The sequence below is a fragment of the Macaca fascicularis genome, chromosome 2, assembly GCF_037993035.2.
Source record: "Macaca fascicularis isolate 582-1 chromosome 2, T2T-MFA8v1.1".
Lineage (NCBI taxonomy): Eukaryota > Metazoa > Chordata > Mammalia > Primates > Cercopithecidae > Macaca > Macaca fascicularis.
The window spans coordinates 17579754-17592318 of NC_088376.1; the positions used below are offsets into that span (position 1 = coordinate 17579754).

Below are 12565 nucleotides of genomic sequence, written 5' to 3' on the forward strand. Positions count from 1 at the left end.
ACTCTCTACTCAAGTAGGAGGTCAGATGGTGGATAAGTGCATTGGCTTTGAGTTAGGCTGCCTGGATTCAGTCCCCGCCTCTGCCACTTACTATCTGAGTAACCTTGAATGAGTTAATTTCTCTGAGCCTCAGTTTCCTAAATTTGTAAAAATAAGTTTATCGTTTAGCTCTTATAACCAACAAATCACCCCAAATATACAGTTATCATTCCATAACTGTATATTATCTCTTGTAAGTCTCAAGGTAGCTGGGCAAATTTGCTGCTCTTGGCTGGGCCCCCTTCCACGTCTAGGGGTTGGCTGACTGATGGCCCATCTATGAGTGGCTCAGCCTGGATGATTCCAGCGATGCCTCTCTGCTCCATATGTCTCTCATTCTCCAGGTCAGTCTAGGTGTGTCCTCATGGCAATGGCGCAGGTATAAAAGGGCATGGCAACACATCAGGTCTCTTGAGTCTTAGCCTCGGAACCGGCCATTGTTACTTCTGCCTCATTTTCTTGGCAAAGTCCCATCTGTGAGCCCAGATCCAAGATGTGGGAAGACAGACCCCACCTCATGGGGAGACTTGCCGTAAAGTCACCAGGCAGAGGATTTGAATACATGGAACAGAGTACCACTGGAACCACTAGAACAATCCAGCAACCACGTGGTAGTTGATTAGTGAGTTTTGGCAAATGTTAAATGAGTAATTGCATGTAAAGTAGCATCTGGGACATAATAGATTTTTTTTAAATATTAAATATAATTGTTACTAGGAGAATGACCCAGCTACAACAAGGTGGGCAGAAGTAGATGGCACAGCTTAAGTGCATCCTTTATATGGAAGAGACTTTCTCCCTTTCCTGTTCTTGTGTGACTCCAGTGGATGCCTCTGTCTATTCTACCACTGCTTCATCACCCAGGTTCTTGGCAGAATGAGTTTAGCTTCTTACCTTCTGAGGTAATACCAGGTATCCTGTCACTAACATGAAGTGGGCAAAATAAAAAACTGAGGGTTTGTTATTTCCAGCTGGGCTTTCCTGTATCTATCATTTTCTTCTAAATACAAAAGTTAGTTTCTTATTGCAAAAGGACCAATTGTGCACTAATTTCTCCTCAGTAGGAGAAAATATGACCACTCTCATGTTTTCCTCTTGCCCTGTCTGACCTTTGCTCTGGTTCTTTCAGCACTAAGTGCAAAGTGGGAGTTGAGTGATGGGAGGCAACTGGGAGGAATCATCTAGCGCCTGAGATTCTTAACTCAGCCATTCGAGGCTCTTGTTCATAAGACATTCTTTCTGTACCAAGAGAAGAATGTTTGGTAATATGGACAGCTGGAAAAAAGTACCTGATTATTTGGGATTATTATGGAATAGAGTTTCCTTCTTCATGCTTCAGCCCTGGATATTTCAATGTGAGGGACCCCAGTGGATCATAAATGCAGAGTCTCTTCTGCATTCAAACTGCTATTTCCAAGCATGGGAAAGCTGATCAAATGGCACCCTGGTTATCAGCTCAGGTTTTTCACTTTTGCCTTTTTCATTCTTTATTTGGTTTAAAGCTTGCTGGAGTTCTTCTGGAATAATTACCATGGAAAGGGGAAAGATATTATATGGAAGCCTAGAATAAAGATGATGCCTGGGAAAGATCACTAACAGGTGGGGCTTGTGAATTGGGAGTGTAAAGAAAGTGAAACCTTATGTAGTTGTGAAACCAGAACTAAGTGGTTTTCAAAAATTTTCCAAATAGAGGCAAAATATATGCCTTGGCTAACATGCCAGCAGAAGTTGGAGCCAGCAAAACCAAGAACTAGGTGTGAATTCCACAGAAAAATTACATCACTTCGAGCACACTGTAGCCTGGAATTTATATTTTCACTCCATTGGTTGAAACATTACTTTGCAGCTCATTCCTTTCCCTGCTCTCTCGAAGAGTCTAGTTATAGCATTTGCACTATTTTAATTCATATTTTATTGACTGCCTTTACTGCTTATTACAACAAATCAGTCTATTTCATTAAAGAATTAAAGAAGGTTGTGTTTACTAAACAGTCTTAAACTCTGCGTTAGTTTTTTTGCTATATCTCCCTTATTTCCTTTTAGGGGTTTGGTCCATGGCACAGTACTGTTCTATTAGGTGATCTTTTCCAGTTTTTGTGCTACCCCAAATTACTCCATCTCTGTCTTGCACCATCAAGTGCAGAATATACGTACCCACCACTGAAGGTGTTTTTGCATGCGTTAGGCTTTTATTTTAATTCTACTATTGATAGAGACCTGCAAGATCACGACAAAAACCTCTGCACTGTCAGTATATCCAAGGTTGCCTATCTAGTGCTAAATGGGAATCTAAGAGAAGGGAACTTTTGGAGAAATAAAAGTAATAAATCTATGACTTGGTTTGTACTTTGATATAAATTCCATGGGTGTATAGAAATCCCAAGTTTGTAAAGTTCCTGTATATTTCAGATCACTTCTGGAATTAGCATAAAGTAGTGATCATGATTTGCCACTAAAAAGCAAGGGTGAAAAAGAAACTCTTACCTCCCAGGCCAGTAATCAATGGCCTAGCTCCTCTCTAGCAGGGCTTGGGCTAGGAGAAGCAAGTGAGGTAGGTATCTAGGGTGTGTCTCAGTGTCATGCCTCTAAATTGTGCACCCTAAGGTGCCTCCTTCACTTCCTCCTGATCGCTGAGTGAGAGCTGAGGTTGAGTTGCGATGGGATGTGATTGCAGGTCTCCACAGGCAAGCAGGTGCTTCGTAGGACATCTCGCAGAGCATGAGTCTGGGTTCAGTCTATCTGGCTTCTGGTTCTGGCCTCTTTGGGAATTAAACCAGCTGTGTGTTCTTAGAGACATCCCCTGGAAACTCTTTTTCTTCATTCTCTAAAATGTAACATTTATATACCCCGTTCTCTCTACCAGCTAACTTGAGAATCAAATTAGTCAGCATTGGAGTCCAGGTGTCCAGGGCACAGTGTACACTGAGGAGAAAGCAGCAGTTCATTGAGCAGCTCAAGGTCATAGAAAAAAAAATCCTTGTGGGAGCCAGAAAGTAAAACTCCTGCTCAATGCTGTCTTTCATGTAGGCACTTGCCATTTTATCTTTATAGAAAGGAACACCCCACTGAGAGTTTTTTCGTCTTCTGTAGATTTATGAAACCTATGGGGAGGTTGGGTCTTAGAACAACCGACTTATCTTTTGCCAGTGATAGAAACAGCCACTGTTTGTTTCTAAATGCAGTTGTTACTTTTGAATTCCAGCCTTCTAGGTTTTTCCTTTCCTTGAAACTACTCAGCATGTCTGAAGCATCACCTTCTTTTGTTCCCCTTCCAGGACTCTTCCTTCTCTGAAGCTTTCAGATATTTAAACTTCAGTTTTGCAGATTTTTTTTGATCTGTCTATCTCAGATTGACATTGGGTTGTATTTTGCACTGAGGTACTTAAAGAGAGCTCCACTATTCTTATTCTGATTACAAGTTTTTTATTCAGCAGATTCATTGGTTGGAGATATTTTGCTATTTCTCAGGGGGAGAGCATTGTGATTTTCCTTATAGGTAGATATCAGTGGGATAGACTAGCATTTATCATTATGAAATCAATAGCTGTTTGGTTGCCAGAGCCCAACTCTCTGGTGAGAAATAACTCACCCGAGCTATGTCACCTTAGCTATGGCAGGCAGGTTACCACCAACCAGCATAGGCTGGTGGAGCAAGTAGAGAATTAATTACACTTTCATGTACATCATTACTCTTCAGTATGCATATGGTCTTGTAACAACCTGAAATAAAAGCATCCTATAGGCATTTTGGACAGGTCCTATTTGATATTTGGAAATTAATTATTTAGAACTGTTTCATTGTTCCTGATGTTACTTCTCCATTTATTTTTACAGAGTTAAAAAAAGAGCTCCCAATAAAACTCTCGACAAAAGAAGGAAAAAAAATTACCACATTTGAGGGAATATATCAAGTGAAGTGTGAAGGCATGACTACTCTTTTAATGTATTCATACCTACAAATTACTAAGATTTTCTTTGGTACAATGATGTCCTTTAGCACCCTCATTTTTCTGGGATGAAAAAGAATTAATTGACCACCTGTCCTCACTAATGTATGAAAAGCGACATATTCATTGTTTGCATGCTAATTATTTTATGGGCTTCATGTAGTAGAGAAGGCCCAATAATGTAAAGCACACACTACTATTTATCAATATGAAATAGACCAGACTTAATTCCATATTCACCTGTTAGCCTCACTCATGCCATAGCTGAGTAGGTTTGTCTATTAGTACTATCGTTCTTATGATTTTAGCCACATTCTTGTGTGTTTAATTTCAGTCTTGTGTTCAGTATTAAACCAGATTGGTCAAGTGTCTGATCAGCACCTACAACTCATTGTTTGCTCTAAGAAATAATTAAATTCCTCTCTAGCCTGTGATTGCAATCTTTGAGATAGAGTCATGCCCTCTCCTTAGCGGGTTTCAAAGTCAGCAGTGGACTAGATTCTAAATTTCCATTAATACTAAGTCTTAGGGGTAGCATCAGGAGAAACTTTACTTTTCTCAATGGGATGGAAAACAACAGCCTCCAGTGTCCTGGTTTGTTCCATGTGCCAGGCTCTGTGCTAAGCCCTTTACATATATTATTAACCCACTTATCACAAGCAGATGGAGTAGGCATTATTGGCATGATCCCTTTAAAGATTAGGAAATTGAGGCTTGGAGAGTGTATATTATTTATTCAAGATTCCATAGCTGTAACTGGAATACTTGACATTAAATCTTGGTTTCTCTGACCCCAAAGTGGATGTTCTCAACCACTATGCTAAGGAGCTCAATTAAATTACTTTTTTATGCAATGATGTCCCAAAGACTATGCTCAGCCATACTGACTTTCATCTGCCTCTGATAATAAGCAATGCTTTTCTTGTGCCATGTATTCATGTCTCCTCCGTTCCCCACTGTCCCTTTTAATTCAGTGTCATTACTCCATGAAGAAGGCAGCCTCTTTTCTTGGGATTGGCACTGAGAATGTTTGCTTTGTGGAAACAGATGGAAGGTAATGGGGACAGGATCCGGAAGCCTGGTGGGTGGAGGGAAAAATTCATACGGTTTATAAAGCAGTATCATTGTCTGTTAACTACAAAACATAACTGAAAGTCTCAAATCTTTGTCCCTTAGAGGTAAAATGATACCGGAGGAACTGGAGAAGCAAGTCTGGCAAGCCAGAAAAGAGGTGAGAGGGGAGAAAGCAAGAGGGAGAGTTAACGTGTGTGTGCGCGCGCGTGCGCTTATGAGAGAGACCGAATAGCAAGGAGAGAATGCAAACAGCCAAAACCATTTCTGTGTGTGGGAGAGAGAAGAGAGCATGTTGGAATTAAAATAGGAAAACTCATTTACAGATGTTCTATTTCCAAGTGCTTGGCTCTCCATGTTCTGTGGAGTTTCCCGGATATTCATGTTCCCAGGTAGCTGGAGCCTATTAAAACAATGAAATCACCCGTATTCAGGATTCTTGGCTAGAAGAAGCTCTAAGGATGAACCCAGTCTCTCCAGCAGGGCCCCAGCATCTCCTCTCCTTATAACTCCTCCCTCTGAGAAATCTGCAGGACAAACCGATTTTCTCTGGGCTGCATTCAGGGTGATTCCTGATTTCTTGACCAACCTATTCTCCCAGGTTGCTTCCAACCCAAAAACCCATCTATTACTATCACCCCCCTGTTGGGTCTGTATCTAGTAGTTCAGTGGCAGAATGTCCTTTCTTCCTTAGCTGCTAGAACATATTAAAACTGAAATATTGGAGAAAGCAAGGCATGGCTCTGTGCACCTGCTATGGCTCCAGCCAAGGCTGGCCTTAACACCTGCATTTTAAAAAGGGATGTCATTAGGCCAGGTGCAGTGGCTCACACCTGTAATCTCAACACTTCGGGAGGCTGAGGCGGGCAGATTATGAGGTCAGGAGATCCAACCCATCTTGGCCAATACAGTGAAACCCGGTCTCTATAACAACACACAAAAAATCGCCAGGCCTGGTGGCACATGCCTGTAATCCCAGCTACTCGGGAGACTAAGGCAGGAGAATCGCTTGAACCCAGGAGGCGGAGGTTGCAGTGAGCTGAGATCACACCAGTGCACTGCAGCCTGAGCGACAGAGTAAGACTCCATCTCAAAAAAAAAAAAAAAAAAAAAGAAAAGTATCATTATTTTGGTGTCAGCCATTTTGCTTTTTGGACCAAAAGCCTGCTAGATCTGCTGCTGCTTCTCTCCCATCCCACCGCTGCCTGCTAATGGAGCTTGAGTCTATTCTCCAGTAACTTTCCAATAGGTAGCAACAAAGTCAGGCATGACTACTGAAAAATAAAAAGCCTGGCTCCTGAGCTGGGATACATGTGTATCTATCCTCATAGGAGTTCATCCTCTAACAAGGATGGGTTTTTAAATGTTTTTAAGTTCAAATATTACAGTTCTGTTATTGTACTTTTTTTTTCAAGTTTTCATAAAAATCACCTAGCCCTGGGGAATGCTAGATCGCAATATTTGGCTTGAACTTCTGTATTTAAAATTTCTGCCATTATTGCAGATGTATGACTTCAGGTATGTGTCCTTCATCTACATTTCTTTTTTAAACATTCCAATGACAAGTGAACTTGATTGTTATCTGATGGTTTACGTAATCAGATTTGACTCGGGTATAATTCTGAGTAACAACTTGTAAGTTCGTTCTGCTGAGAACTGCAGATATTTTCTAGTTTTAGTTTCTTTCTACACAAATTCCTATCAAAAATAATTTGCATATATTATTAATCTTGGTGGGGAATATTAATTGTGTCATGATTGTTTTTCTTCCCTCCCTATTTCTCCTTTCCTTCTTCCCTTTCTCCGTTCCCTATTCCCCACTTCTTAATCTTCTCATTACAAAAAATTGTAAATGTTTCCTAAAAAACCAACACGCACACAAACCAAGAGACTAATATCATAAGCCTTCATATACCCATTCCGTAATCAACAGCCATTAGGCTCCTTTCTATTTCATCTGTACCACATTCCCTCATACCACCACTAGATTGGTTACCCTAGACATAATATCATTTGATCTATAAATAGTTGAGTATATTTATAAAGGATATATACTTGCTTTAAAAACATACCATAGTTTTGTTTAAAATATAATTTTTAATATCAAATCTTCGGTGTATATTAAAATTTCCCTCATTGCCCTTTAAAAAAAATAGTTGGCTTGTCTGAATTAAGGATTCGAATAAAGTTCACAAATTGCATTTTGTTGATATGTCAAATGTAAATGTTTTCTGATCTATGGCTTCCTCCTCCCTCCTCTGTCCCCCACTACCATTGATTTGTTGAAAAGATCAGGTCCTTTGTCCTGTAGGGCTTTCCACGTTATAGATTTTTGTGGATTACATCAAGAATTTGAGACCCTAAGTGCTCACCTCCTCTGCACCATCCGGTTTGTTCTTTTTATTTTCTGTAATTTGGCAGTTAGATCTTGAGACTCAATGAGATTTAGCTGTATCTTTCTTTTTTTTTTAAAACCAGGGAGGCTTCATGGGTCCTGCCATCAGGAGACATCCTGCGTCTCTTTTTTGTAATAACATTGATTGGTGGCGTCTGGTATCGTCAGTCTATCCATCACAATATACCCTCCATCAGCTTCTCACTTGATGGATTTTGCTGCCATTGATGATCATCGTCTAGACCCATTATTTCATTAAGCGATGTCCTAATTCCTTCTCTCCTTCCTTATTGTCAGGCATTCTGCTATAAAGAAAAACATTCCTCCTCATTTTGTTTCCCTAAGGAAACACTGCACAGCAAGACAGGATAGACATCCTATTCTTTCCCCTTATTTATCAATTTTTAAAATAGTGAGTTTGTTGCCTAGCATCCCCTAAAGATAATCCTTATTTTTTTAGTGTCATTAAGAATTCATATTTCTAGCATAGAGGGTTTTATTCCACCACAGTCATTATCATTTTCGTCGCTCAAATTTTTGTTTGTTTTGACAGTGAAAGTACATGAAACGGACATAATACTAAAGTTGAGAACTCAAAAAAGTAAGTTTTTGAAAAGTAAAAATTGCTTTAGGCACATTTAAAAGTAGGGCAATGGGGTTAGAGTTGGTATGTCTCCTCAGTTTTCTTTCAAGTCAGCTAATACTTGAGCCTGGATTCACCAAGGACAAACCTTGCATCCATTCTGAGATAATAATATATGATGACTGGTTCATTTTTCTCAGTAGCTTCAGACCTAGTTGTTTTGTTTCAAGCTTTTAACTTGTGTTGTTTCAGATATAAGGAATAGTAGTACATCAACTACTTTTTCTGCTGGGATTCAATTCCCTGGCCTATGACAATCCATTGAAAAACTGTTGCACGGTGACCTTGTCTTGATGTCATTACGGAGATGGTGAAAACCACAAAGCATCATAGGTTCTAAAGGGCTTACTGACAAGCTCAAACTAGGATGAACACTGAATATTTAGAGACATTTTGTTAGAGTTATGAGTGTGAGAAATGACAAATTTTCTTAGGCAATACAGCTCACTGGCAGCATGCAATCAATACTGTTTCTACTGAATTTTCTCATTAACAGCATGAGATATGGGGAAGAAAATCTAGAAGGTTAAATCCAGATTGCAAAAGTTTAATTTCTGGGCTTGTATTTATAGTGAGATCTTTTTAAAAAGCTGAGAAAAACTCATTAATAGACTCTAATAGCTTGCAAAGGTATTTTCTCATGCCTGTCAGGATGTCATATAGCTTATGAGGAAAAGCCCAACCATTAAAGACACCTTAAATGGTTTTAGAAAATTACTTTTTCTATTGCTTTTAATGATTTTAATGATTGATGTAAAGCTGGTCTTATTTCCTTTAGGTCAGTGGTATGATAAAGCCATAGTTGTCAGTAGTTTGAATACAGGGAAGAATTTTCAAAACCTTTGGCTTCTCCAGGGCTCTGTCACCTACTGACTTGGCTCTACAAGTTTTGGGTAGATGGAATTGATTCTATTTGCCACAGCTGTCTCCCAAGATGGCAAATGGATTTATTATATACCATCACTTTGATCTGTATGAGTCTCAATTTAGAGATGCAAACCATATATTCTTGCTCTGGCCCCACTTTCCATTGAGAAATAACATGTTTCTGTCAAAAGTCAGTTAAATTGGAAAGAGTTTGGTTCAAACACAATAATCCCTGGCATAAAAGGACATAAAAATATATTGCAATGAGCATGCACTTTATAAAACTGAGGGGAAAAAGTGGCTCCATGCTAAATGGAGAAAAAAAAAAATTTTAGAGGCAGTAAACGACTTTTAGAGGCAGTAAACATTCTTGTCGCCATTTCTCAGGTGCTCTTGAATCTTAATATTCTAGTTGCTCCCCTCACCCCCACGTGTCTGCAAGTGTTCTTGCAGGGCACCTACACAGTGAGCAACACATCTCTGCCACCATCCTGGAGCAATCCATGTGGAAACAACCTCATGTACTCTTCCTCGATCTGGTTGGCATCGAGTCCTTTAATGGGGACAAAGCGTGTGACTAGCTTGACCGAGATAACCATTCACTGTGTGTGTGCACCCACATTCTCCCTTTCCTTCTCTATTTCCCACCAGCGCCTGTTCACTCCACGAGATGCAGTCATCAGCTATGTGAGGAGGAATAACCACGATAGAAGTGATACAGATTTTCTTTTCCAGCACATGCCAATGGATTTCTCTGTTGCAGCACCTGTTTTGGAGAAGGTGTCTCAGTGAGGTTGCCTTATCTCCTCTGTTGCTGAATTTGTACCTGAGTATAATTCTACATTCTTTGTTTTATAACTGCACTTACTTTACAAGGAGACAAGCAAACAGGCCTGCATGGTTTACTCCTGGAGCTCTGTTCGTATTCCAATTTTTTTTTTTTTTTTTTGAGAAGCCGACAGTGATGGCACAATTTTTTCAGGAAGAAATTAGGAGTCATACAAAATGTCAGTTTGCTGTTGCAGCTGAAGTTATTAAATTTCTATCTGGACAATTTAAAGAACAAAAAACATTACAAAAAGAACATGAGAATACTGAAGAATATTGAGAATACTGAAGATGTACACTTGATCTGTTTATAATGCCAAGAGACCACATATTGACAACATTTAAAAACACCCATTGAATTAGTGACTATCTCCAAAAAAAACCATGTAACTCTCTGGATGCATAACCCTTTATATTTTCCAGCTATTACAGGACAAGCTTAGTGATGACAGTGACAATTCTTTGTGTTTTGGATCCTTCTTACAGGGGGCAGCACCGTTTCTTGTCTGTGCCACTTCTGGTACAACTGTGTTGGGAGCCTTTGACCCTCTGGATGAAATAGCAGACATCTGTGAGCGGCATGGCCTCTGGCTTCATGTAGATGTAAGTTCATCTATGTGTACATACGTGTTTACCCTTTGGTCTTTTTGTAGCCTTGGTATGACATTTTTCTTATTCTCAGAAACTAGATGTGGAGTCCCCAGTGCTTTTATTTGTTTTTCACATTGGGGAAAACAAGTATGCCGCTTTCTGTGAAGTATAAATGAGAAGATTCCAAGGCTTCGTAAATTTTTAGTTTTCTGGATTCCATTTTGCTTCTTTCACTCCCATGAGCCATCTTTGGTCCTCAAATCTACTGTCATTGAAGCAGCCTGGTGTAAGGGACACATCTGGGATTAGGGAGCTGAGAGATTGGTTTGAGACTCATCTGCCTCTTCTTCATTGTGATCTTAGCCTGTTGGATTTCAATTTCTTCATTTGTAAAGGGGGGGGCATTGTGGATGTGGGCTATAAAGGATCTTCTAGCTCTAAAATTATGATTCCAAACAGCTGGAAAATGCAAAAAGCTACATGACATAATTGCATGCTACACCTAAAGCAAGTTCTCTCTGGATCTATCAAGTAATTATTTGAAGGGGGTTGGGATAATATACTCTTCACTGTTTTCTAATAAAGCACTGGCTTTTAAAAATTTTTTTGTAAGTCCTGTGGTTATTCAAAATACGTATTTCTTTAAATCAAAGGCAACTTTAAAAATTCTACTTCTCCAGGGTTAGAATGCTGAATTCAGTCAACTATGAACACTTGTTGAGCTTTTTAATTTTCTTTTTTAAAATGAAATTGCGAAACCAGGAGTTCAATTAGTTTGATTCTAACCAAAGAGACAATTGCATGTGGTATTTTGGGACCTTTCCTCTGGTAAGTGATAGTTTCAGATCCTCTTTATCAGAAGCAATGTTCTTTGACTTGCTGAACAAAAGAAAACAGCATTTGGGGGATATATCCACACATAATTTTGTAGTTTAGATGATTTTATGCTTTCGAAGTGTTTATTTCAATCCAATAGTATCATGTAGTACAGCGTCTGTGATATGATTCAAAGTTTACCTTAACTGTATACTAACATTTGGTAAGAGCAACAGTAGTATAAAGTTCACTAGAGTTATTGCTTCTATTAGTATGCCAATGGCAATACTTCAGGTAGATTATTTGTGACTTCTTAATGGGATTTTAGCATTTGTATCTGTTCATATTTCAACTTATATCTTATTGATTTTTATAGACTTAGAAGCATAACAATACATTATATCCTAAAAGATAATATGAAGTGAGCATTTTTTAACTGTGGAAATAAGGGGAAAAAAATCAAATACATCAGCAGTTATACCTAAATATTATACTCTCATAAAAGAAACATCACATATGGATTATATAGTTTATGTAGTTTGTATAAAACGGAGAAAAGTAAATAGTTTATGTAAAACAGTAACCACAGTAGCTTTTAAATTGGGAGTGACATTAAGAGATTTATGGGGCTTAGAGAAAATTGTGATTTATAAGTATGAATGAAAAGCTCTTTTGGTTTTCTAAAAATTAAAGGTTGATTCTTTGAAGAAAACTTCTTTATAAGGGAATGTAAACCACACCAAATTATCCTATTTGTGCATAGCATGCCCATCTGGCAAATGCCTATAGTATTATATTAAATTTGACACAAGTCTATCTGGCTTATTAAAGACAGTGTTTACCCATCCTTTAGTATTGTGGGTGTCAAATCCATAAAATGTTATTACAGGAACATGTAGCTTATGTTGAAGAAACTTCATGTGCCATAGGTACTTTATTAGTTTTAAAGAGAAAATATTAACAAATTGCAATAATTGCTTGGACCTGTTGGAAATCTTCTAAATGGCATTTTAAAGCTTCTTTAAAATATTAAAAACTGACATTATCTCTTTTTAAAAATGAAAAGACATTTACTTGTTCTGAGTTTTCAGTAAAACAATACTGCTCTGCATACATATCACGTTTTATTAATTTTAAGATGCATTTATTTGAAAAAAATTTAACATCTGAAATTGGTATTTTGATGTCAATTTTTATTAGTAGTACACAAAAAATGGGGATGCTTACATTTGATAGTGTCTTCCAATTTGGTAATATAATGCATTTTTAAGCCACCGAATAAGAAAAACTAGTTTTATTAGACTCTTTCACCTCCAGTACAGTTCTTCCTTCATGAGGGCAATTGTTATGCGAGCTTCTGTCTGAGAG

At 38.4% G+C, this 12565-nt stretch overlaps 1 protein-coding gene across 2 annotated transcripts in view; it reads left to right on the forward strand.

The window, feature by feature from the left end:
* Window positions 1-12565, forward strand: part of GADL1 (glutamate decarboxylase like 1) — a 168516-nt gene that overhangs the window by 45593 nt on the left and 110358 nt on the right. For both annotated transcript variants that reach the window (XM_015445005.4, XM_065539812.2), the window contains exons 7-9: window positions 4961-5040; window positions 5163-5217; window positions 10277-10393. In XM_015445005.4, the coding sequence (XP_015300491.3) occupies window positions 4961-5040; window positions 5163-5217; window positions 10277-10393 (252 nt within the window). The remainder of the gene's footprint in view (window positions 1-4960; window positions 5041-5162; window positions 5218-10276; window positions 10394-12565) is intronic.